This window comes from Coturnix japonica, chromosome 3, assembly GCF_001577835.2.
Source record: "Coturnix japonica isolate 7356 chromosome 3, Coturnix japonica 2.1, whole genome shotgun sequence".
Classification (NCBI taxonomy): Eukaryota; Metazoa; Chordata; class Aves; order Galliformes; family Phasianidae; genus Coturnix; species Coturnix japonica.
The window spans coordinates 24,093,604-24,121,093 of NC_029518.1; the positions used below are offsets into that span (position 1 = coordinate 24,093,604).

General features: G+C 40.7%; 1 protein-coding gene across 15 annotated transcripts in view; it reads left to right on the plus strand.

Annotated features, from left to right (window-relative positions):
* TTC7A (tetratricopeptide repeat domain 7A) overlaps positions 1–27,490 on the plus strand; it is a 229,389-nt gene that overhangs the window by 120,320 nt on the left and 81,579 nt on the right. For 14 of the 15 annotated variants that reach the window (XM_032443773.1, XM_032443774.1, XM_032443776.1 and 11 more), the window contains 4 exons: positions 4,832–4,936; positions 14,129–14,246; positions 20,365–20,422; positions 22,838–22,910. In XM_032443773.1, the coding sequence (XP_032299664.1) occupies positions 4,832–4,936; positions 14,129–14,246; positions 20,365–20,422; positions 22,838–22,910 (354 nt within the window). The remainder of the gene's footprint in view (positions 1–4,831; positions 4,937–14,128; positions 14,247–20,364; positions 20,423–22,837; positions 22,911–27,490) is intronic. The other variant, XM_015857450.2, reaches the window with a different exon arrangement.

Sequence of the window (27,490 nt, forward strand, 5' to 3'; positions counted from 1 at the left end):
CACAGAACTGTAGAAATTCAAGGAACAGCTAACATCAGAATAGCTAATTCCCATGTTCTTAATTGCTGACTCCTTCATATGTCGACTTCCCTTGCTGTTTCAAGATCTCTTATAGCATATAGATGGCTGAATCCCAGGATAAGGGAAATACTTACTCTTGCATACTGGTATAAGACCCCACCCCACCCCCAAACATCACCTTCACTCCTAATCCCTTTCAGATAGCATAGCTTCTAAGACAAGAGAGGATGGTTTAAGGAATAAAGCAATGTTAATTGTGGCGATTCAGCTGTGTCCTGAGCTGGCTGTTGAGGCTATCTACCAAGACCACCTTTTTGAGGAACATTTATTTCTCTCTGTCTGGAAGGTATTACTGAAGAGAAAAAGTCAGGAAAGATTGTTTGGAACCTTTGCAGGAGAAAAGCAACTGTGTATGGTGTGTCAGGTCTGCTTGGCATAACTTGTTGTCTGGAAATTCTTCCTTTTTCTTACATTTTTTGTTTATTTATCTTCTAAGTACGAAATGCATTCTCTGACATCCTTCTTTTCTTCCTTTGGTATAGTGGAAGAGAAGAGTAAAGAAAGATAAATAATATTGAAGTACACTAGGAAATCCAATATCTGGGCATCATCAATGCATTTACCTAAATGGAATGCAGAAACTCTTGAGCCATTTTGAAAAGCAAGGAAACTAGCAGTAAACTGTTCTTTCTTCTGTACTGGTCATGTGCAAACATCTTTCAAGATCGTGCTTGTGTACTTCATTGTATAGTTATCAAATGGGGAAGAAGAGTATTTAGTATTTGAATAGAAGTTTTTGGCTGTTTTATTCCCTTACGGGATTCAAAATCATTGTAGCTTTAATTATGTAGGGGGAGACATCTTTTCCATCCTTCTTCCTACTAGCTTCCTTGTGTTATCACTGCAGGTCAAGAATTACACTCTGTATATTGAATGCAGTGCATGGAGCTCTTTCAGAAGTTAGAACTGAAAGCAGCCATTTGTCAGTGTTGGCACGCGCTTCCCTGCAACTTCCTTTCCTAATTTTCCTTCCCAGCAGAAGGAGAATATTGTTTGCAAATAGATTAGGTGAAGAAAAATTAACAGGGAGAAGAATGGATTCCTATACAGATACTGGATTTAAACATGGAACAGTAGCTCAGTGTCCTTCCTCTGTTGTTGCAAAAACCTTAGGGCTGGTGTATGAAGTATGGAACCTCTTATAATAGAGGTTCTTAAGTCCTTTATAGAACTCACCTCTTCTTCTTCTTTTTTTTAATCCTCTTTTGTGGCTGAACATTCCCATAAAGTCAGTATTTTCACTCCATAGCCTGTTTTGAGCTCACTTCCTTGCTGGACCTAACAAAAAATAGAGTTGTCCTGAATCTCCTTAAACCTGGTGAAGATCACAAGGCTGAGAACTCCTTCCACATACAAAATTGAAACCCATGTGAGGCAACTATTGGCAGGGATGCCATTCCTTTAAACTGTGTCTGTTCAGTGAGTTTGTGTGTTTGGAAGGATTTAATACCCTTTTTCCCAGTGAGACTCCAAATGAGACCCAGAGGCAAATCCCTTTTTTTTCCTGAAATCCTTGAGAACTGATTCCAGCGCAGTCATTAGAATCCAGCAATTAGAAACACAAACAGAATTTAATTCAGGCCAGGGTTTGTGTTTTATTTAAGTGAGCTGCTCTGAAGCTCAGAATTATGAGCAGGAAGCACACAGTCATTTGCAGTTCAAGCTCTACTCTTCTCAAAACATGCCCCACCAATAAATCTAATCATTATTGCCTTGTAGGGAATCTCACAAACAATTCTCTTTGCTGCCTGGTCCACCCACACTAAGTGAAAGAATATGTACATTTTAATTATCAGATTATTTCATTGTTGCACAAATGCTTTATCACAGTAAATATTTTTACTAACCAATGACATGCGTATTCAATACTGAGTGTATGATGTTTGTTCCCAGGCAATTGGTGCCTGTAATGAGTATCTGCATTACAGCTTAGTAGTGTATTTCTCAACAATGCTCCTTAAGGGGGGGGTAAGGTTACGATGGGAGTGGGGTATTCTTTCTACAGTTATTCCTTGTCTAACAGTTTAATCTAGGTGTAATTTCTGCTGGGTAAAGTTTTCGAGTTGAAATTATATAGATCTCTTGAATTTTTTAAATGCAGCTGGATAGGAAAGCTTCATGTCACCCTGTTTCTGAAACCACTTCTGCTCCCTGTGATTAATTGCAATTTTTATAAACTTGCTTAAAGTGACATATCTTTGTAAATGTTTTAAGAGCAGCATGAAAACATTATTTCTCCCTTTGTCAATTTGCATTCGGAAGCTCCTGAGTGCATGCAGTAAAGCCGCTCTGCACAGGGAGAGGTGTTTGGATGTGGACGCAAGGCAGGATTTTGTGCTTAGCTACATTCAGCAATGGCTGTTTTGTCTTTGGCTCCTGAGCAGTCTCTGGGCAGCTTGCAGAAGCACTTTCTGGGGCTGTAGGGGCTGCAGAGCTGGCATGCATCCTGGCCAGCCTTATTAAATGGTCTGCAGAAGGGGAAGAGCGGCTGTCAGGGAGCCAGGCTATGACTCTTCTCTTCTGGAGCAGACCCTGAAAGGTTTTGTAGCTGTGGCTCAAATTAGAACACGTCTCACTCCTCCAATTTCTGCTGGCTGGAAGCATGGCTGTAGCCAGCACCCAGGTGCCTACTGCTTTCTACTGCAGGGAACTGAGAAACCACATCCCTGTTCGGTCAGTATAGGTTTTCTAAAAGCAATGGCACTGGACAGGGTATACCCTGTATGTACTTGGCCCATCCATTTTGGTTTCGCCTGGTGGAATAGCATGGGTTGGAAGTGTTGTTAAGCTGCACACGTGCTGGCTATTGGGGTGGCATGTTGTCATATGGTGTTGCTTGGGTTTTTGGTCTACAAACACCTGTGGTCTGGAACAGGAGCAGGAAGGAAGATGATGTGCTGGGTTAATACCGTTATGAACAGCAGCACATCCAGCGGTGGTACTGGGAAGACCAGCTTCCTGCAGTGCAAGCAGCCTTCTTCTGTCAGGCGAGGATAAGATGCCATTAAAACCTGAGATTCAACTTGTTCTAAACAAATAGGTGTCACAAAGATTCATCTAGAAACAGTAGAGTACAGCGATGTGATTTTGCTTGTACTTCAGAACTGAATTACCAAAATCTTTATTTCTTAGAGTAGTGAGGTAGCAGTTTAAGTTCCCATCTTTGCTCTTAGGCATCCTTCTGGCTTTGGACAAGCTGTTGAATTGTGTCTGGAACTGTAAAACAGCAGATATTTCATTGCTTGTACCAATGGTATTGGATGGCCCACGTAGGAAGGGAGCAGCCTGGAGAATGTAGGGCATGTTTCTAGACCATGCTACAGGTACCCAAGCTTTCAAGCAGGAGGCTTCTGCCACTGCAGAGCCTATGTTCTCCCTTATAGAACTCATCTTTTCTTTGGCAGAACTACTGTACATCCCTTCTTCCCTTTCCAAGGCTCCCTTCCAAGCCAGTTTTTAGCCAAGCTTTGAATCCCTTAGCAAGAGCTGGACCTTCAGTTCTGTGGAGAAAGGAGGAGGCAGGCTGCGCCAGATCTGTACAGTGTGAGGGAGGGGAAGTGCTGATAGCCCGTGGGAGTGTGAAGCTGTCATGCAGAGCTGCCAATTCCTTGGGATTAGAGCAGACTCCAGACCCTGTGGTGTGCACTGACAGGAGGCCTGGTGGGGAGGGTTTTTGTGGGTCAGGGTCCGGAGGAGATGGCCATGGCGTCATAGGAATAGCCATTAGTTTGGTTCTGCAAGCTTAGTAGTGCATTTACTGCTCTCCTGTAATGTAAAAAGGCCATGGGTATTTAACGTGGTTGGGAGCAATGGGGCATGTAAGAAGAAATTATGAGATAGCTTCCCCTTGAGTTCACAGGTGAGAGCATTAGAGGGGCTGTGGGTCATTAAAGATGAGAGTTGGAAATTTCAAAGGAGCTGTGTTTTGAGCGTGATGGGGGGGCTACAAAGCTAACAGAGCTGAGCATACCTTCTCAACAGCCTCTCAGACCTGAGCTTTCCATATTCCCTATTCAGCTTTCTGAAATATGGCAGCTGTGAATGGCATTGCTGTAAAAAGCAGTGTTTATAGAGCACATTGAATATCAGATGGGCTGTGTAACTCCTCAGCTTCATAAACACCATTCATGCATTCATGAATGGTAACCTAACACCAGGAAGATTTCTATGGGCTTTCTTTCTAATACATGCTATTCAGACCACCCGCCGAGCAGTGTGGTGCTCTGCAATTGCCTGCTCCACCCTTTGCATGGTAAGATCCCAATTGTATTCTTTTATGTCCTGGAACTAGAAAAGACAGAAAACAGTCTACAGAACAGATTACTTTAGCTCTCTGAATATAGTTGGCCTAAAATGTAATGTACTGTAAGATAAACTCTTTATGATCTTCTCTGGCTTGCTAGAAGATGATTGCATGCAGTGGAAACTGTGTCAGAGTTCCTGTGAGTTGGAAGGGCAGAGTTAAAATTACCAGCATGTTAACAGCTTCTTGTGTAGTGCGCAGACTGGGCTGCTTCTTCGGTGTGTTTCTTCTGAACGTGGGAAGTGTGTGTGTTCATATGCGCACATGTGTGTCCCTGTGTGTGGAGGTGAGAATAAAGTTGCTGGCTTTTTGCTGATGCAATGTTTTAACTTCATCTCACTGTGTTGTATGTTTCACTGAAATATATTGCATGGACTCCCTAACAACACTGTCTAATGTTTTTATTATCTTTTTTATTTCTTCCTCTTCTCTCTCCCCCTCCTCCAGTCAGCATATGCTGTATCGGTGCTCAGAGAGTGCGCTAAGCTGCGACCAACAGATCCCACCGTTCCTCTTCTGGCTGCCAAGGTCTGCATTGGGTCACTGCACTGGGTAAGCAAGCTGATGCAGTTCTCATTATGCAGCGTATCTAATACTGCAGTGACAGTACCATGGTGTAGTTGGAGTGCTGAGAAAGGAAATCCATGTTAAAGATCATACACATATGCATGCATTTTAAAGAAAAGAAAAATACTAGTAATAGATATTGCAATAAGACACAGGAATGGGTTTTGCTGGCCTTTCGTCAAAAGAATGGGATAAATCCACGATGGCTATTCTGGAGACTGCCTCTTCAAATGAGTATCCAGAGTTGTATCTGCCACCCTGCTAGCACCTGGAAGACAAAAGTTAATAAGTGAGTCTGACCCTTGAACTCCTAGATAGCTGAGGTCTGCTGTATGACTCAATCCGTTGTTCTTAAGGTTCCTGTGTCAGTGTTTTCTGTTCTGGATGTGTTAATGTATGCCCCAGAAGCAGAGTGGGAGTTGAAGTTTGTGCCTGTGAAATTCTCATTATCCCAAGGAGCTGAAACATCTGTCAGTCTTGTACTGTTTGGTTTAATTAATTGAATTGCAGCCTGCTGTTTTCACCTGTCCTCACCACGAGGTGTCCCTGCAGTCAGTGAAGGATTATAATTGCTAACACAAGTAAAAGATACAAGGAGAAAAAAAAGCATGAAAGAAACTACCAGAAAAATCTGCTCAGATTTTGGTGACAGAATGTTCTGCCTCCTGCCGCAATCCTCAACATCCCTGTGTGTTGAAAATTGGTGTTGAGATGATCTTGACTGAATGCTATCAATTTACATGACCGTCAGTGAGAACACTTGGTTATGCATGTTTTTGAATCAGCTGTAATGGTTGAACTCATATGTGAGTCAGCAGAAACTGGAAAGCATTGTGTCTTAGGAAAGAAGCCGTCAGGTATGAGGGCGATAGGGGAATCCTTGCTGACCTACATGAATTACAGAGCAATTTAGCTGTCTCGTAACCTTAGCTCAGTATATAATTTTTGATGGCTGAAAGTTATTCAGCAGCTTAAAATAAGGCAGTAGATATTTTTTAATAAAGCAAATACTTTTTTTCTGATTCTTAGAGATTTAAAAACTATAAATTACAGCTGTATTGGAGGCTGTCATTAGCATCTCTGCTGATGGTTTTAAAAGCAAGATGGATTTAGTATTAGTCTAAAACATCACGTTGATCTCTTTTCTCTGTATGGGCTCTGAAGTTAGAGTTGCTTCATGGGCTAAATGCTTACATTCATCTGGAGCCATAGTGGGGAACTTGGAGTCTAAGAGCTTACCATATCAATTACACTGTCTCAGTGATTGCTGGGAGAGTGGGGGGTGGTGGGGGAAAGAGGGGAAGCTGGCAGGAACTTCAAGGAAAATCTTTCAGAAATCAAGGTAGGTTTTGCCTGGGAGCCTGGTCTTCAGTGTGAGAGACAAACTTGAGGTCTCCTTTGTTGCCTGTGGTTCTTCAGCTCTTCTGACTTTCTGCTCTGTGATCAAGGTGAGGGGCACTGGAGTCAATAAGGGAGGATGCTCTGCAGGACCTGATTCTTACAAACAAGGAGAACTGGTTGGGAATGCAGAGGGTGAGAGTAGACTTGGCTGCAGTGACCATGAAATGTTTAAGTTGGGGATGCTGAGAGGAGGGAACAAAGATGGTAGAATTGTCCATTCAGACATGCAGGAAGTAAACAAGAGTGGCGGGAGTGTGGAAAAGTGACCTGGGAGGAATACAAAGATGCTGTCCAAGTGAGCAGGGAAGAGCTAGGAAAAATCTCAAAGCCCACCTGCAACTGAATCTGTCCACCATTCAGGTGGATGTTAATTGGCTGGAGAAATGGACCTACACAATTCTTAGTAAATTCCACAAAGAGAAATGCACCTGGGGAGGAATAATCACATGCTGGAGTGCCAACTAGCTGGAAAGCAGCTTTGCAGAAGAGGACCTGTGGTTCTGGTAGACAAATAGAACATGAATCATCAATGTCAACTACTTATAAACAGAAATAGAGGCTTCAAGCAGGCTGTCATTCTCTCAGTATTTGCTTGACGTGTGACTTCTGCCTTAATTAGCCTTTGGACAAAATTCGGAGACAGTGTATTCATCTTGTAAGACTCTGCTAAAATCAGGATCCCTGTGATGGTCTTACATTTAACAGGAATGGTGAAGTTTTAATGAAGGCGCTCTGCTTGGTACTGAGTCATTGGTGTTTGTTGAGGTGAAAGGACCAGATTTCTGTAATGTGAGAAAAGAAATATCAGACTGCTTCTTTTTCTTATGTTACCCTGGTGTTTGTGCAACTCTCACTAGTTGAGGACAAAATCTCATGTGGTACCATTAAAGTCTGCTGGCTATGATGGATGAGGGGTTGAATGTGCAATTATTAGCCCAAATTGAAGATGCTGCTTTGCCAGTAAAATAGACAAAGGTATAATTTGTTTTTTTCTTTGATACTTCTCCCCAGCATCTCTTCGGATCCTCTAGTGCGGCTGACAAAGAATACTTTGTTTTAGGAACATGAGGCTTGTGAAGGGCTTGGAAAATCAACCCTATGAGAGGCGGAGGGAGCTGGGGCTGTTTAGTCTGGGGAGAAGGAGGCTGAGGGGAGACTTTATTGCTCTCTTCCAGTATCTGAAAGGTGCTTACAGCGAGAGCGGGGCAAGTCTCTTCTCACTGGTGGCAGGTGAAGGGGGAAATGGCCTAAAGTTGCACCAAGGTAAGTTTAGGTTGGACGTTAGGAAACACTGCTTTACAGAAAGGGTAGTTAAATGCTGGAATAGGGCACCCCAGGGAGGTGGTTGAGTCACCATCCCTGGATGTATTTAAACACTGTTTGGATGTAGTGCTCAGAGGTATGATTTAGCAGAGGGTTGTTAGAGTTAGGGTACTATGGTTAGGCTGCAGTTGGATGCATGGTCTTTGAGGTCTTTTCCAACCTGAGTAATTCTATGATGCTATGATTCTATGATTTAGAAAAAAAGGTGAAACTCTACCAGTCACAGCTCTTTCCTCAGTCAATCTGGTATGTCCAGAATTTCTCATACACAGCTAAAATGTTATAGCAACAGTCTAATCTTAAAAAAATAGAAGAAATGAGGGGGAAGTGAACTGTTTTTGACTATTTCAAAGGGTTTTTACCTCTAACAGTTGCTTTTTCATTGCATGGAACAGTTTCTAGTATTTTTGGATCAAAAGTGAGGTTCAGTCTGAAATAAGAACATTTTTTCCACAGGAGCATAGTAGTTATTTAGAAAATAACCTAATAAACTCAAACCAAATCTAGTAATATTCTTTTCTTCCTTTGCCTGAGTGGCCTACCCTGACACCAAGCTTCAATTATGCCATAGAATAGTTTTAATTAAGGGGAGCTAGAGAGAAATCTGAGCATCTTAGCATGATAGGTTTCTGCATTTCATAGTTGAAGGGATGCTTCTGATATTACTGGCAAACTCCGTTGTCTAATAAAAACCTTCCTGCTTAGCAGAGCTGTTTTTCTAAATGTCATCCTTACAGTAATTATTTGCATTTAAATTACATGGCAATCAAAACAGAATTGAATCATTTGAACTGAAAGTGAACAAGTTATTCAATGCCGTTATAAATAGAAAGGATAGATGGGGCACTGGAATAGTCCAATGGACAATATCAACAGTAACAAATACTCAGATGCATCTTGCTTTTCAGAACATATAAAATGCATAATTTCTCAGTTAGAAAACGTATCTGTGTACTTCATTGCTAGTTAGGCAGGAAAAGGGCAAAAACAGATCAGTGTTCATATGAACAAAACGCACTGTTTATATGTCCTGCATCTGTCTGTTGTGTGCATATGGTGTGATATTGTATTCAGTTGGTTTATAGTTCATGGTCATGGACTAATTTAGTATGGAGTGTCCATACTGGGATAGTCATGTCTTGATCCACTGTCAATTGAGAATGTCACTTAGTAAAAGACTTGCTGCGGTTTCATCCTTCACTTAGCACCCTTTCTCAGTTATACTGGCAGAGATTTTGAGCTGCAGCATGAGTTGTTGTTTTTAGTATTTTAATACTAAGGTACCGGTAGTTTCTTTACTCATCTAGGTTTCACAGGACTCTATTGCGGCAGATGTTGTAAGTATACTGAAAACTTAATGGCAGGTGTCAAATACTGACTTTATCCATTTTCTAATTATTATTTAAAGGCATCAATGGTTAGTTACTAGGCTGCTTTCTTGTCTTGTGTCTTTTACTATAGTGATTTCAACTGAGACTCATTTGAAATTTGATAAGTACCCGTGGAGATGAATTATGTCACTAGTATGGGGTTGAATCTTCTAAGGACAGTGGTCTAACAGGGAGTAGGAGGACCTGAGACACGCTCTTACTGTTTTCAGCGACCCACAATTAACACCACAGAAATAGTACTGTAGAGTCAAACTTGTGTAATATCACATGATGCCAGTGTTATCAGCTCATATGAATTTTTGGAGAGACTTCACCCTATGGCAAAAACTGCAGCACAAGAGCGTGCTGCACCTTACAGCTGCTTCCTTGCTTCTTTCGACTCGCAGATCTGAGTGTGGGAAAATGGAGATTGTGTTGTATCTGTTAGGGCAAAGGCAGAAGAGCAGTGGGGTCAGGCCAGATCAGACCACGCACCAGATCTGTAAAGTATAAGTTGTACAGTGAGGTCAGTACATGATGGGGTTGGAAGGAGGGTTGGAAGGTTGGCAGCATGGAGATTTAGAGCTTCATGCTTCTGAGGTAACAGCTTATCGTTCATTACTTTCACAGGCCACTTAATCCGAGAGTGTTTCTCTCTCCTTCTCTCTGTTGTTGACCCTGTCATTACAGATGATAAATGATGTGCATGTGCTTTTACTCAGTCACCTAGGAGCTCTGGAGGTGCATGGCAATGCGTAGGTTTTACTGTGGTATGAGTAACATTGTTAGATTGAATCTCACCCCATTATCTGAGTTATCCCACCTGCTAAGCAGACTGTAGAGGACTGACATCACTGTGAGGAGAGGCTACTGAGAACACAGTGAATGGTAAGGAGCTGCTGAAGATTTCTTCCACCTTTTAAAATAGATTTTCACTGACATCACAGCTGCTGTTACTGAGGCAATCCCAAGGATTTTAGATGTTAAAGGCAACCAAGAATTTTGTAGCCTATACAATTTCCTTGTGAACAAACCACTCCTAGTACACTGGAGGAAAGGCTCAAATATTACGAAGTACAGTGTGCTGAGTTTACTTGCTGAATAGGCTTAGCAATCAGCAGTGTCAAAAGACCAACAATAGAAAGCATAGGAATTTTTATTTCCTGTCATGTAACATGATTTCTGGTGTGTCTTGAAAACAGCTGTGGGACAGAGCTTTTCTGTTACACAGCAGCTTACTGGGCACTTTCTTCCTCTGTTGTTTTCCCCTTTTCTCCTAATTTTCCCATTGTTTAATTTTTCTTGTTCTTTATTGTGGCCTTCAAACCTCCAAGCCTGTATAACAAAAAGGATCAAAGCCTAATTAATCTAGGTAATAGTATGTAGCTTTGTGTGGATGCCCTTCCTGTAGGATTTGGATCTCCAAGATACTTGGGTGTTTCTCAGTCTCGGGGGTGTCCAAGCTCCCATTTCACTAACCTTGTCTGCTGTCCTAGTCCAGTGTCACTTGGTGTGTTTCCTGCCTCCTCCCTTGTGCACTCCCCTTTTCAGCACAGTAGAACATCATTTCTGTGCTGCAGTGCAGCACATCAAAACATCAGTTTTGCTTGTCTTCAATTGTTCTAAACCCATACTGGTGGGAACTACAGTCCACTTTCAGTCCTGGAGGGTATAGATTCAGTGGTGTAGGGCTTGAGCTTTTCTAAAAACACACTGGGTGGTGGTTGGAAACCAGCTGGGTGGCAATAGGCCAGGAGACAGCACCTGCTGTTCCGCACTTGTCAGTGTGCCTCTGGGCTTGGCTGGAGTACTCACCTAACCTGCGGTCAAATAACAGGAGTAGCCGCTCTCAGGGGAAGCAACCCTCAGTGTTGTGCAGCTAACAACTACTCTGTTTTCATCAAAGAGGATGGAGAAGGTGGAAGGGGAAAAAAAAAGAACAGCAGCACAGCATTACAGTCTTATCAGTGTCAGCTTGTGGTTTGGCAGCCTTTATCTCTCCAGGTGCCAGCTGTGTGCTTCTTTTCTGGTGTGGGGAAGAAGTTTAGCTAGTGCTTCCAAGTGCCTCCTGACAGGTAGTACAGCTTCAGTTCCAAAATGAAAAGTTCCCTTTAGCTTGTTTTCCTCAACACCTGCTTTCTGCCATACAGATCTCAGAAGGCAGGGAGCCTCTCTCTGCAGCCCTTTGCTCAAAAAGCTATTCAGTGTCAAGTACTCACAAGAATTTAGCAAGGGTAAGGGCCAAATCAGAGATGTAGCTGTGAGGCATTAAGACTTTGGGTTTTATTGCTTCTGAAGGAATAGCAAGTAATGATTCTAAGGGGAGTGAATTCAAGCTGTTACAAGTGAATTGACCAAAAAAATGCCTTTTTCCACATTCTTGGGAGCTGCTGTTGGTGCTGCTGGCAACCGGGTAATAGCAGTACTTGTGCATTTCCTAGTGATGATGTTATGCCGTGCCATCCCTGCTGTCTGGGGGACACCTGGCATCCTGCAGCCTAGTTTGCTAGCAATGGCCTGTGCGTTGCAACAAGTTTTGATACATGTTCCTTGCCCTCCCAATGCAGCATTGCACCATTTTAAGTTGGAGTCTTCATTTGGAGAAAACAAACTGTTTGAGTTCCCTTCATGCTGAGGCTGGCCACCTGGTTGTGCAACTGGAGTAGGAATGGTTGTCTTCTGCTGTGTCTTATCTGACTTCTGTGTACCTCAAACTTGCAACTTGTGGGAGTCCCAGAGAGTGAGATTTCATGTGCCTCTCACTGCATGAGGGGAGGGGAAAGGAACAGCTCAGGCTGGCTCCTGGTGTCTCAGTCATTGAAGTATGTAGAGAAGGATTTTTCACCCAGAGCATGGACAGGTTAGAGGCAGTTTGCTCCGGAGAGTTGAAAGGTTGCATTGGATGATTTGAATGGAAGGTTTTGCTTTTCATGGTTGCTCGGAGTGATTTAAGAGTAGGCAAATGGGAGAAGAGGGGGCAGATGGCAGTCACAGCAGGACTGGCAGGGAAAGTGGCTGAGTGCAGTAAGTAGGAAAAGTAAATGTTCTCATAAGCAGAACCAGCTGCTGAGCTGTGCTGGTGTTTACAACGCCATTTTCTTTTTTTCAAAGCAGCCTTCAGCTGACCAGTGTTTGCATTCAAGAGAGCCTTTGTGGCTGGTCGAAGTGCCATTAGTGTTAGTATGAATAATATTTGCAAGAATTATGCTAGAAGCACTCTTTCAGTCATTCTGGAAAGTTGTGGTTTTAATTTCTCATACCAAACACTAATCTGACACACACAGGTGGCTCTCAATAACTGGCAGGCAAGAAAACTGCACGGTGTGCTACTGATTTATTCAGCGTGGACCATCAGTCTGGAACTAGAGACACTATCAGGAGACAGTTCTGAGAAACAATGGAGCAAAATCTCTTCAGGGGTAAATGTCACCTTTTCAGCTCCAAACCTTGGTAGCTCTTTTCTTCACCTGATGGAGACTTCTTAGCTGAAAGTGCATGTAAGTAGAAGAGGAGAAATAATGAAGAAATAGAGAGGGAATATGGCTGTTTATGGTAGCAAAAGAGGTGCATAATTAAATTTCTGACTGCAGAGATTTCATTTTTTATGTAAATGTTCCTGAGAGCTGAATAATTTAGTTACTGTTTCATGAGAAGGGCAGGGTTTTTTTTTTGTTGTTTTTTCTCCCCCTCTGTGCTGAGTCATGGGACTTTTTCTTCTTCCATTGTCCTAGGCTCTGGTCCAGAACACGCTTTAGTATGTGGCAGGGAAGTCAGTAGAGCTGCCTACAGGATTAAAAAGTATCCTGGAACAGGCTTTGTGTTTGCGGGCTTAAAGGGTAGCATCTGAGCATCACTGAAGTCAGCAGAGTTATTTCCAGTGTTTGCAGTAGACTTTGGATTATGCTGCTAAAGATGATCCTTGCAATTTGCTTGGTGTTTCTGGGAGGTATTCCTTTATCAATTAGTATTTTTGCCATACACAGATTATCAAGTAAAGACTTCATTATGTTTGATGTCATCTAATAAATACCAGCTCCTCTCTTTATGTAGCTGCTAATTCATGTTATCACCTGAATGTCTGCAAGGGATGTAACTGGGAACTCCCTTGACAGGCTGCGGTATATCAAGTCAATTCTGTTCTTAAGTAATATGCACATAAATTGCTGCAGAAGGAAAATTTCTCATCTGCTGATACAATTTTGATACCAGTTCCTTATGAGTTTTAGATGTCAAAGAAATATGAGGTGCTGAAATGCGACAAAGCTGAATAATGAGAGAGCACATTTCAGTTACTGCTGCAGTATTTGCATCTAAAGCGTCTGGCTTTCCAACAAAAATGTTTCCTCCAAACAAAGTAATTCCATTCCAGAAAGTCAGTAGTCATGTCATAAAAGTTTGCAACAGTAGGATTTTTGGGATAGTGTGATGCTGTCTCATTGATTGCTGGTTAACACTCACTGATTATGGTTGACAGGATCTGCAGATCACCTTATATGCACATGAAGTATTCCTGTAGACTGTGCCTTTCAAGTATCGCTTACAGCTTTTGTCTCTACCTGTCTAACCTTGACCTTTTCAGATACAGTCTACAGGTCTTAGTCTTTTCTGCTTATTAAGGATGTAGTAACTCTTTAAGATTAGAAGTGAGGAGCACTGTTCAAAGTTTTAAAGGCAATGTAGAGAAAACCTAGTTCTTCCTTTAAAGAAAGATTTCTGTTAGATCTTTCAGTCTACTGCCAGAAAGGTATATAAGTAGTTAGTCCATTGATATTTAAGATTACATGATTTCCCTAAAGAGAAATACAAAAATAAGATATTGTCCTTCCTTAACCTTAAACATCTGGAAATAGTTTAGGGCAGGTGCTTAAAACAAAGCCCAGACTTCTGAAAACAGTGCCTGTGCATCAAGGTCTGATAATTTGGCCTTCAGCATTCTCCTTTCTGTAAGTGCATAGTGTGATCACTGTAGTCACTGTTGTCAGTGTCTCTCAGATGACTGTATGGGTATGTATAAAAGGATAACTTTACTGAAGCAGGTGTAGTAGAAATGTCTGTAATTCTCAACCTCTGTCTTCGTTTGCAGCTGGAAGAAGGAGAATACTTTGCTAAAATGGTGATAGACCTGGGTGAGGATGCTGGAGAGTCCCTAGCGAAGGGTTACTTGGCACTGGGTCTGACATATAGTCTTCAGGCTACTGATGGTAAGTTATCCTGTTTGTCAAGCGTGCTGTATTAAATATCTGTTCTGATTCTTGGGTGCGAGCAGTGGGAAATTTATTGGAAACTGTGCCTTTAGTGATGGCTGGATTTAGGAAAGAATCAGATTCCAAGACAAACGAGGACTGTTCACTTCCTCAGAGATATGTCCGTTATGGTAGTAAAAGTGAAGCTTTTAAGTAAAGGAAGAAACACAGATCATTGCTTAGGAGATGTTTATCTGACTGTATGCAATGATTCTTGGTGTGATTCATTTGGATATTTGTAATGTATTTATTTCACTTATTTGCACAACAGAAAATGGAACTTTCGATCTATTTTCGTGTTCTGTCTCCCACTCATAAATCACATAAAGAAATACGGTCCAAGAACTGGAGGCAGAAATGCCTGACTTGCAGTTCCTGGCATGATACTGATTCCCTGCAGAGATTCAACTTCTCCATGATGTAGTTTCTTTCTTTGCTTAGAAGTAAACAAGATAAAAATATCTGTCTCATTGGTACATATGGATTGACTAGATACAAATTGCTGAAAGTAAGATTAGACTGTGATTCTGTAGAATCAGTGCTTTGTAACCTGGAGGGCTGAAAGTCCTTGTGTCTGGGTGAGATCTGGATTTGACCTTCATCAGGCTCACAGCTGGGGACGGCCTTCCTTTCTCTGTGATTTCTAACATAGGTAAAAGGCCTCCTAACATAGTTTCTTTAAATAATAGCTGAGCTGTTTTGTTTCCTCAGCAGTTTGGCAGTCCAAACCACATGATTTTCTGTCAGCTGTGTTCCACATAAACAGATTTCTTCGGGCAAATGAGCCTGAAACAGAGCTAAAGTGACAGTTCATACGATGCGACGGAAGTGCTCAGACCTTGCAAGTTATACCAAAATTCTACAAGGCATGTGATTGAGGAAGTGGCTTGTGCTCTTCAGTAGTGCAGTGTATTTTTTTTCACCCAGTCATCAATCAAACCTTCTGAGAACAGCTTTCCAGCATGGAGAGAAACATGCATTGTTGCTTCCTTTAGTTCTCTGTGTCTCTGACTCTGAATAGTTCCCCTTACAAAGAGCGTCAAGAAACGTATGCCCTTCCTAATCTAAACTTTGTTGGTTTTTTTTAGTTTTAAAAAGTTCATTTAACATTGAGTTCTGCTTTATAGCCAAGTTCCTTAGGGCATTTTGCCTAGATTTTATATAAACTGTCCTTAAAGCTGCATGAGATCCCAGAGACTGTTTTCAGAGATAGTAAAGTTTTCTGTCCTAAGTCCATTACAATCTATTTGTTACTCTCAATGGAAAGAAGAAGGTTGTTAAAGAATGGAGTTGTGGAGGCATGTATTGTGGTCTGGCTCTAAAAATACCTTGGTAAAAGCAAAATGCAAATTGCAAACTCTTACGGAAGGGAAGGTTTCCAGGTATACAAGATTTCAGCTCAGGTGTTGTGGTAAGTGTTCTTTGTAACATGAAATAAACAGTCATTGCAACAGTTGCCTTGCAGTTTTGTATGGATTAGCATGTGATTTTGTTGTGAAACATTGGAACACCTGCCTTCTCATCCTCTTATCTGTAGCCAGTTGATCAGTAGAGCCACTCCTGCAGTTGTTTAGGAAAAATCTGAAGCGCGTATTTTCATCTTCTGGCTGCATTTTATTAATTATATTAAAATGGACCATGTCCTTAAGAAACATGGCAATCATGAATACATAGCAGCATTTTAGTTGAAAATGTCAAATTTACAAAAGTATGACATTAAAAAGAGCAACAACAAACTTTTGTTAGTGAGGAATGAAGAACAAAACACATTGAAAGGAAGGCAACTACTCTGCTGTGAATCCTGCTTTATAGTCTTATATCACTGTGTTTATACCAGTTTGTAGCAATATATGCTGACATGCAAATGTCTGTGTGTATATATGATTTTCTGTAGCCTCCCACTTAAGTTTTATTTAGTTAATCATCATTTTCAGAGATATCTAACCAATTGTCTTATAAAGCAGTAATATAAAGCTGCCTTCCAACCAAGGTTAGGTTTTCTCTCTCTAATGTAATTTCAGTAAATATTTATCATCCTATGTGCCAAAGGTGCTGAGGAGCTGTATTAGAGCCCTTCTTTTATGACCACTTCTTAGCAAGTGCATTTAGCAGAGATGAGAAGATAGAATCCTACTGAATGATGATTTGAAGAACTCATGGGAGCACTCGATAGACTCATTTTACAACTATTAGATTTACTCCTGGATGAAATAAGATTTTCTGAAACTTGTGCTGACCATAAGTACGTAGCTTTGCCATCCTTACTGTCTAATTATGTGGTTTTTGGAAGAGGACTCTATGAAGTTGCTGAAAGATGAGTCCTCAGAGGAGGTCATTGCTGCTTTTGCGTCACTCTTAAAAGCATATATCTCTTGTTTATACAGAGTGTCCATACATCTGAATTTTCTGCATCCCAAATCTGTTCCCAGTGAGTCGATTTCAACAGCAAACCTTTTGCTTCTTGTAGTTCTAGTAATGGCACAAGCTGCATTGCCAGCTTGGCCTCGTGAGGAATTCACTAAAGAAGGGAAACGTGGGATGAATTTAGCACAGGCTGGAGAGGAGAGACAAGTTCAGCATGCTTTGTGAAATAAAACTGCTCTTATCTAATGTCAGCTCCACACATACTGTTAAACCTTTCTGGATTAACAGACATTCACTCTCTTTTTCAGAAATGAAAGCGTGCTGCATCTCTGTTCTCATTTAGAATTTTGTTACAAGGCCACAAATCAAAGACTGAATTGGAAGATTTTTCCTAGCGTTATAAATAGTTGGTAAACAGCTAATGGTAAATGTTAATCAGTATGTTAATATTAATCAGCACCAGTTAATGTTAAAAAGAGGAAATAAAGTTAAAAATCCATTACTAGTGAACAAACACACCTTTTTTTTTTGCATCCAGAGGTAACGATCAGCACATGCAATCATTAATTTTGAATGCAAAAGCTGCATAACTTACTGTATTTAGTTGTCTTAACTCAGAGGAATTGTTTTGAAACACACTGGTATGTGCAAAAGGATGCATGCACACTGGTGCTATAGTTTGGATCAGAAATGTATTTTTGAAGTCCATCCCTCCACCCCACTTCTCAATATTGTGATTCACATAATAGAAGAGTGCTGGAAAGCACAAACTAGATTATTTTCTCATAAAACTAATGTGCTACAAGATTAGACCTGATTATACTGCAGTTGCTTATGGTTTTTCAGTCCACGGTACATGGACTTTCTCGATGTATATTTAGTGTTGATGCTGGCCCTCAGCATTACTATTTCAGTCTGTGCATTCAGTGCTTATTGTGCTGCACCTTCTTACTAACACAGTTTATCTTTCTCTGTTTTCAAATGTGACTTTAGAGGTTTGTATTTTGGTATCAAAAGTTTGTTGGTACCAGCAGCCCCAGAGAAGTCTGCATGGCTTCAGAGTTCTAGTCATGTTCATCCAGCTCTGTCCTCATTGTGAAAGATTTTCTTTGGCTGGTGTGAGAGGTATTCTGTGAGCTATGCAGGTTGCAGCAGCAATGACTTCTCTCACTGTCTAAGGAAAAAAACCTAATTTTGGTAGGGAGAGGGAAGGAACATGTGTGAGGAGGGGCACGGCAGTAGGAGGAACTTGCGCAGGTTTTGTAGACTTGAGGCATAAATATTAAACACTGAGTCATATCATCACTGTATTTATTCATGTAGCGTGTACGTGTGTTATCTCTGATAAAGACCTAGCAATATATGGGAGAGGAGCAGTAGGAAGAACCTAAAGGATCGCAATAAAGATGTTCCCAATCTGTTAACTAATCCAGCTTATTGCTCTCATTACTGCCCTTCAGTACCTGTCTGCCTGGGAGTTTTGTTCATTTTATGCAAAGCTAACTTAATTGTGCTAAAAATTGATTCAGCAACTGCTGAGCTAGATGTGTAAAGATACAGTCAGTGCTCTTCCAAACTGACCTCCCAAATTCAGCTCCCTGTTTTTCTGCATTTTGCTTGAAAATGTTTGCCATGTTAAGGGAATGGCCAGTGGCACAGCTTCTCTTGCAGACACAGATTTTGTGTAGAAATGTCCTTTTTTCTGTTTTGAAAGAGAGGGAAGAACTTAAGAATTGCTGTTAAGAGTTACCACTTAACTGTATGTAGCCTTTGTACATGGGATTCGTCATGAAGACTGTGTGGTAGAACATTGGAACGAAGCCTGTGAATGCCATTTTGAGCTCAGTTTTTATTTATAGTCAAAACCAAGTCATGTTGCCACTAAACTTGTTCAGTCGTCACTTCAGCTTTCCTTCTCTTGCATCTCTCCAAAAATTACTTAGTTACCCTTTTTATAGAAATGGAAAAACTCAAATTTCAGTTTGCTTGGTCAAATCAAACACAAATCTAGAGACAGACAACCAGATCTGCAACTTCCTTGTGACTGAACATGCAGTTCGTGTTGTGGGAAGTGGGACTCGCATGTCTCACCTCATCAGTGCAGACATAATTTCCACCACATACTGGTACTCTTTACTTTCTAAGCTGAACACCTATTTAGTCAAGTCATACCAGACTGAACCCGAAAGTTCTTCTATCTTTTCCTTTTTGTGGTTATTTGGTGGGCAAATGATAAATCTCTTTCTGTCTTCCACATTGTGTAATTTGTCTCTAGAAATACTCAGTTACTTATACAGGGAATCTTGTGGTTTCTGTAAGGAGGACAATCTGACATGTTTTTCTGAGCGAATGCTTACAGCTGTGATCAAATCCTTTCTAGTGTCTTCTCAGGTATTTTTATGTGAATGTCAATCGTGATTTTCTAAAACATTTTTCTGTAAGCTTTCTCCTTTCACTGTTTTTCAGTATTTGGCATTTGTTTTTCTTATCTTTATGATTTGGGAAATCCCGAAGATGCTGTTCCTCCCAGATAAAGCTGATATTTAGAAGAACTATTGAAAGGCATAGGAGTAAAAAAGGTCTGATAACTGCAACTACTTAGGGAAAAATAAATAATTTATGATGTTTCTCTTACTAGCATGTTGGATAGTCTAAAGAAACTTCTTACCTTTGTACAACTTGTAGAAGAACACAACTCTTAAGTGGGTATTTGATTTTTGGGGGGTTTTGTTGATAGAATATATACAATTTACTATCTTTATTTTCCGGAGCTTACATTGGCTTGATATAGGAAGTGAAATATACTCATAGGTGGATGTTTGCTGAATGATTAACTACTTGTCTTTGTTGTACTGGTGATTAGCCGCTTGCAAATTCAAAACAGATAGAACAAAAAACAAGTGCTATATAAAATCTGAAAACTAAGATTCAGAGCAAGGCGGACAGCTAGTGTACTTCTGAACTTTACTGCTAGCTTTCCAGATATTCTGGATTTAAGAGAGCCCCGCTTCTCTGAGTTCTTCCTCCCTTGATGATAATGGTGTTTTATGGTACTCTAGTGTAACAAGAGATTGATGATTCTTCTCATCAGAGAGAGCTCGAATTAAGTCATACATTGAGAAGTGAGCCTGGTGGGTGGGATCCTTAGGCAATTAGACACACCAAGGAGGGCATAAGTGGCTCACATCATATCTGAAGCAACCTGAAAGTTTGCTGTGGTAAAAGGGAAATATTATCTTATAAAGGGATATGTTGTGGAGCTGTAAATCTGGCTTCTGGTATTCCCTGTGGCACCTGCAACATCCTTCTACATGAAGATGGTGTTGGAGTCAGGATGCCCAGCTAGTTACTGCCATTAACATGTACACTAGGCTGGCAGAGGTCTAGTGTCTAGTTAGATACAATAAGAGATTGTGTCTCCTGCTCCTTCCCCACACCTTTAGTGGCATGTGTTAATAAAAAATATTTCAGGGTTTCAGACAAGAGAGTTTGAAGAGCTTTCAATAGAAATACAATTGAGAATTTGAGTTAAAATACAGTCTTTGTGCTGTCCATTAAAGAAGCACATTTTCCAGCCATGAGTGCAGACACTGTGAGATTTCTACAGTTTTCTTGCTTCTGGTTTGAAATACTCTGTACATGTGTAGCTATTTTTTATTGAATCTGAAACATTGAATTCAACTCTTAAATCACATTATATATTGCCCTGCAGCTACTCTGAAGAGCACTCAGGATGAATACAACAAGAAAGCACTTCAGACTTTGGAGAGGTGAGTAGGAATGGTACTGATTCCTGCATTATGTAGTTCCTTTGATGAATCCAGAATAATTTTTTTTTTCAGTGTTTTACTTTCTGTTTAATGTTACTCTGGTTTCTCTGTCTGAAATTTTAAAAACACTTCTGTAAATTTCAGCGGTCACATGTCAAAAACATTCTTGTGATGGTGAAATATGGCAATTATTTTGTTGAATATCCAAGGAAAGAGTGTTTGTTCTGCCTCTAAAAACATCATGCAGGTAGTAGGATAGTTAACATTTTGTAAAAATAAATGCTTACAGATCTCAAATGGCAACCAAATGGAAGCTTATCTGGTCTTAAGTCTTGGACTGAAGTATCTAATTCTGGTTTTGTTGTGGTCATAAAAGCATTATAAAAAGTGATGAAAAGTTGAATTCTCTGATATCTCTAAGTACAGATGTAGCAAGTTGAGCTCTTTACTGGATCCTAGCTGTTTTTCTGATGTTGACTAAAATGTTTTTCCTGCAGTGATTGCAAAGAGCAAGTGGTTGTAGAAACTTAACTTTTGCCAAACTGAAACTACGAATGTAATTCTGGATATTTACTCCACAAGGGTCTGAAAGATTAAAAAGTATATATTTTAAAAGCCATTTGTATGGTCACTATTTAGATCAGCAGTATACTTGAAGTCACACCAGTTCCCAGGCTCCAATGTAATATCTTCACTACTGCCCAATTTTTCTGTAATTGCAGTACTGCAGTGCTTTTAAAGTGCATTTATTTTTGTGCTTTGACCTTTCCCACTAGCTGTAGCTTGTTTTCATGGTATCTTAACTCTAGCTAGGAAGCAGACAAGCTTCTAGTCAGAAATTAGGTACTCAGATTTCAGCCAACAGGAGTGTTCTGACAGTAACTGCTAGTATCTTCCTATATACCTGGGTTTGGCTTGCTTTTCCTTGTTTGTTTGTTGTCTCTTAGTTTGTCTTGCTTTCTTTCTTGCTTTTCACCTCTTTTTAAAGTACTTCTAGAATTTCTCGAACAATGGTTTGGCTTGTAGCCATCCTTATCAGTGGCCTTTTCAGCTGGAAGTTTGAATGAAGTATTTTCCTAATACATTCTGAGTAAGCTTAATAGTAGTGTAAAAACTCTGTCTCTTTTCAAAAGCATCGTTAATCTCTTCTCCTGTGCACCCATGTGAACTTTCCCATTACTTATGGTTGGATTGAAGATTTCACAGGAGCTACTTGCAGAAGAGGTGGCTCAACCTATGTCAGCAGTTTGGAGTAAAGCTGGATTCTATCTTATGGATTTTTATTTAAAAAAAAAAGGCAGTGGGGAGTAGGTCAACTCCAGCAGGTTTGTTCTTGCTCATAGGCCAAAGTGTCATTTAAGAGGTGGTTGCCATTAATGTGGTGTGCAGTTTATTTCCTGAAGCAACTCACAGGATCTCAGAGGTTGGAAGGGGCCTCAAGAGATCGAGTCCAACCCCCTGCTAAAGCAGGTGCTCTACAATGGGTTGCACAGATAGGTGTCCAGATGGGTCTTGAGTATCTCCTTAGAAGAAGACTCCGCAACCTCTCTGGGCAACCTGTTCTGGTGCTTTGTCACCCTTTCTGTAAAGAAGTTCATCTGCATGTTTGTATGGAACTTCCTCTGTTTGAGTTTTACGTCATTACCCTTCATCCCATCGCTGTGCAGCACCAAGAAGAGTCTGACCTCATCCATTTGCCTTCCACCTCTCTTTAGATATTTATAAACATTAATTATCTCCCCGCTTAGTTTTCTTTTCTCCAGGCTGAACAGACCCAGGTTACTCAGTCTTTCTTCATACAGGAGATGATCCAGGCCCTTGATCATCTTTGTGGCCCTCCTTGGCCTGCTGGCCATGATCCATTAACCCCAGGATTCCATTGGCCTTCTTGGCTGCAAGGATACACTGCTGGTTCATGGCCAACCTGTTGTTCACCAGAACACCCAGGTCCTTCTCCACAAAGCTCCTCTCCAGCAGGTTATTCCCTAACCTGTACTGATGTGTGCGGTTATTCTTCACCAGGTGTAAGACTCTACACTTGCTCTTTTTAAACCTTATCACTAGGTCAAACTAATTGTTCCCTCTCAGCTCTCCTGTCTGTCCAGGAGTCATGAATTAAAAGCTACTTTCTCCATCAGATATGTAAGTTCCAAAACACTTAACAGCGTTTAGTGAATGAGCATGTAGGTTACATGAATCCTGACAGTTGTATTTTTCATGTGTGTTCCTGTGAGCTTGGCTTATCCAGGTGAGCATCAATGTACTTTTTGTCAAGTTTCAGTATGCTATCCCATTGCTGGGCTAGTTTTCTATTGCACAGGACTGGGTTTTGTTCTGTTTGTGTGTGAGTCATGGCAAAGTAGTTCTGGAAAGTAACTAACAGGCACTTTTCTTTTTTATGTTGTGTTCTTAAAGAGCACGGGAGTTGGACCGGGAAGATCACCAAATCATCCTCTACTTATCATTGCAGCTGGCTATTGTCAGACAGGTATGTGCAATAATTAGCAACCACTGAGGCATTAAGAAGGTGGGAGAAGGACAGTCAAATTGTACAAGATCAAGCCATGCTGAACAGGGTTCATTCCCACCTTCAATGTAATCAGTAACAATCAAATTTGTTTGTGAAAGATTTTTACTTTTTTAGAGCAGTAATTCCATGGTGTATGTGGCCCTGGGGAGTATCCTCCCCAATGCTTTTAGCCCTAACTTGTGAGTTGAGTGGTGCTGTTCCCACTCTGAGCAATGTTGTCTGGGTAAGCTGAGTGAGAGGTTATTTACTCTGGATATCATGCTGTGTCCTGCCACAGGCTGCTCTTGTTACTGCCTGGTTCTGTATCACACCAGATCTCACGTTCTCAGCACTGGGGACTGGTTTATTCCATACTTGGGCACATTCAGCGTTAGGCTTTGATGGGTGCTGGAGCTCTGCAGTGAGTGGGATTAGTTGGCATTTGAATGTTGCTGCAGGTGTTAGTTCATAAACATCAAACTGATCAGCAAATTCACTGCGCCATCTTATTTCTCTGTCCCTTCTTTTTAAAAGCCAAAGACTTAATTAGAGTTGTCTCTATTTATTAAATGCTCTTCTAGCTAGATTTGAAATTTCATGGCCTTTTCCTTCTTTGGCAGGCTTTCTGCTTGCTGCAGTTTTATCTTCTTAGTCCAGAGTCAAGAAGTTGGATCCTTCTTACTTTCCTGAGATAATTAGGGAAGCTGTGTGTTCATTAGGTTAAAGTAATTGTTCCAGGAGAACACACTCTTGATAATGTCACTTTTGTAACCCTTTAATAATGAGAGTGGTGTGTTGTGAGGAAGCTTGCAATAAGAAAGGATAATTAAAATGGCTTATTTAACTTTGTCATCAGCCTACTGCCTGCTTTATGATGCAGTTTGCTCAGGGTCTTTGATTTAAAAATACCCAGCTACCCCTCTTTCTCCCACAGCTTCTGCCTCATAGAGAGCCTGTCTGATTTGCTGCCCCTTTTGCTTCTTGCCCAGAGTTGCATTACAGCTTTTCAACTGCTGCTGAGAATAAAAATTCATATATTCAAAGTAAAAGAGATTTTCATGGTCATTTGTTCTTTCTTCTCTTTACCGGACTACTGCAGTTTAACTCATTATGCTTTCTTTTTCTCCGGTTATAGCCTGTCTTTACACTGCTGTTTCATGTTCATCTTTTCATTATTCTTTAACCTTCCTGTTTTTCCTTCAAACTCTTGTCCTCATGTTCACTTTCTCCTTTGTCTTCTTCACCTGTATTTTCTCATCCTCAGTGTCTTGCCAGTTACACCTGCTACCCTAGCTGTGTGGTACGTGTGTTATGTAGTGTCAGCCTGAGCCCTGCTATGCTGCTGCTGCTCTTCCCGATCTAGTGAGGTATAAATCTTTAACGCGTGCTTGGAGAGAGGGAGATACCTGAGATATCTTTATTTTTAGATTGCTGTAAAATATCCTACTCTTCTTTTGCCAGTTTACTTAGTGATAAACATTTGGTAATGCATTTTTAATATGCTTAGTTATGTAAGCTATCTAATATATTATCTTTCTGATTAACTGCAAGATTAATGATACTTTTTTTTCTTTTTTTTTTTTTAGTTATTTTTGGTTACATTAACTATTAAATGCCACAGTTGGGGTTTCCATCAGGCTGTGCTGCAGTACAAGATAATGCCTGAATGTTATTCTCAGCAATTGGCCTTTTTGCTTCCATAGCCAACATCAGTAAATGAGGTACCCTACCCATATGAATAATCTGGGTATCAGCTTGCAGAGATAAGAGAGCATTTTCATGGAACAAAGCAGAAGAGGCAGATGACTGGTAGAGTGCTGAGTAAAATCTGAGCAATTCGTCTTCCTTGGAAGACTGTGAAATATTTCCAGTAGCAATCGTATCTGTCAGTGCTGGGAACATGAAGGGGGAACTGGGAAAACATAAGGCTCCCTCCAAAATATATTGAGAATGTGGCAAGAAGGGGAGTGGTTATAAAAAGTTTTCATGGAGTTGGATGCAACTTCAATCATCAGCCAGAATGAAAGATGGCATTATGCTTGACGTTCACGATTGTGGGTATGAGTGTGTCTTAAAGAACTCCAACATTTCTCAGAGGGTCTGGGTAAGCCCCAAGGCATTTTAAAGTGGAGTTTTCAACAAAATAGAATTCTACCTTCTGTGAGGAGAGTCTCATTTAGATTTTCTCCTAACGTGGCAGTGCCATCACACTGAGGTTAGCTGGTGCTGACATGGGTATCTCCATGTATAGGTCTGGATGACCACTGGCCAGGCCAGTAGACAAGCCAGACTCCCAGCTCTGGGCTGCTGGTTTGACTGCTTCTTCTGTCTCTGTAGTAACAGCATTTGGATCAGCACAAACAAGGTAGCCTGAAGATTTTAATGCTCACTGATTTTAATGCCTTGCCTTGTTTTTTTAGTAGGCCAGTTTCTATGGAAATGACTCTAGAGAGTCAGAGCTCTTGTTAATTTTAAGTGCTGATTCCATTCTGCTTTTGGGGATGGTGTTGTTTTTGACCTCAAATGCCATGTAAATCAGTACTGGATACATAAAAACAACACATGGGTTTTCATACCATTTTAATATTTGATTTGACCTTTCTTTGCATGAAAATAGGAAGGCAAAGACAGCCGGGGCCAGCAGCTGAGAATTAGAGGTCTCACTTATCAATTTCATCTGTGGGCTGTCAGCAGACCTGAAGTTTCAAGTGGCAATATCCAGAAAACACCTACTGCCTTCCTTCCAGTATATGAAAATAAGAAACAGGAGTTGTGAATACCAGAGAAGGCATTTCAGCTGTTTTCTCTGCAGTTTTTATTCTGGATTCAGAGAGCAAAAGTATTAGCTTTTCTTTGCCTCAGGGGAGGAGCTCTGTTTCCATTCAGTGGCTGCTAATGGGGATAGCTCTGTTCTCTGTCCCAGGCCTACCAGGACCTTCTCTTCTGAAGAGCAACATGCAGCTTTTCTTTTGAGGTCTTGATTCTTCCAGTGATGAAAAACAACTTGCAGCGAGAATCAAGTAGTAACATAGCTCACAGATTTGTTCATGCTTGCTCTCTGATGGTCTGCAGCAAGTCTGTTTTGAGCAAACATTCTTGACAGCCAGTGAAGCTTTCCCTTTTCTGTAATCCTTGTGCTATAAAGACAGATGGAAAGGGAGAGTTTTGGTGGTTAATTAACTGCAACTCACAACTGATATGAAAACGTAAGGCCTGAAAACTCATTTGGATCAAATAGTTATGAGATCCTGTTTGATTTAGCACTCTAAATATGTATGTGCATTCTGCCATTGTGAAATGGTAGAAAAACACTCATGCTGCAATTATAACATTGAAATATTTTTAAGGAAGCATGTAGCATTATCAAAATAAAGCCTATTATAAGGGGCAGTCTAAACTATCCACAGTAGTGGATAGCCAAGGATAAACAAACTAACCACAGTTTGATAGTGCTGCAGGATGCTATTTCTGGCTTACTGCAGTATTTTTTGCTTCCTGATTGATGTGATCTGAACGTACCTGTGTGCCACGCAGAATAGATGTGGCATATTTATTAACAGAAAGACGAATCAGAGAAGAGTAGCATGGTCTAATTGCTGGCCCCACTTGGACTTGCGGTCCAGTTGAAATAAGATTACTTTAAGGCGTATCACTTGTGGGGAATTTAAACTGGCAGCCTACCTCTGAGTTTCAGAGCACCATCTGTGCTGCCAGCTTCCATCTTTCTCTTATTACATAGTTACTTAAATAAATAAGCTTTGGCTTCTTCAATAGATCAATGATCTCTACTTTTCAAAAGAAGTTTGTGTTTGCTGCTGCCAAGTATCTTGTTTTTATTGTTGTAGAAATTCAGTTTATACTTCATTGTGACTATTCTATTGAAAGTCGTTATTTTGTATAACACTTTCTCTACTTGAAAAGAATATCCTGAAATTATTAAAAGATGTTTTTTCTTATGTGTGTTGTCCACTGCAGCAGGAAAACTCTAGGCTACTAGTGGTGTTACATGGCTAAGGATTTTCAGGGGGCTTGAGTTAAAACAAATAGGGTTCAGGGAGCACAACCAATGTCCAAAACCTGCCATTCCCTGCAACTCTACAACAGGTTATTCAAGGCCCCCTCTGTTTTCTTTTTGTGTTGTTGTTGTTTGTTTGTTTTTTTTTGTCTAATGAACTTGGTTTTCCCCAAACGTAGAATTTCTTAATGACCACTTGTGCAGGTCTGGGGTAGAGAAACAAGAATGTGAGAAATGTTTGTAGACCTGGGGATAATAAAAGTCTTGATGGCAGCCTTATTTTGCAAGCCAAATTTATACATCTCTGGTGTACCTCCCCAACACCTTCTTCACAGACTGGCAGACCTGGACGTACAGTAGTCTCACATCTGTTGTCCTGCATCCACGTTCTCTTGTTATTGACGGCCTTTTTACACAGTAATGAACAAGTGTCCTAGGAAGCTGCTGAAGGAACATTGATGATTTCAGTCAATCTGTTTAGCTTTGCAGTAGGCTATAATAACATGTGACAAACAGTAGTTCATTAAAGCTGAGAACTCAGTCG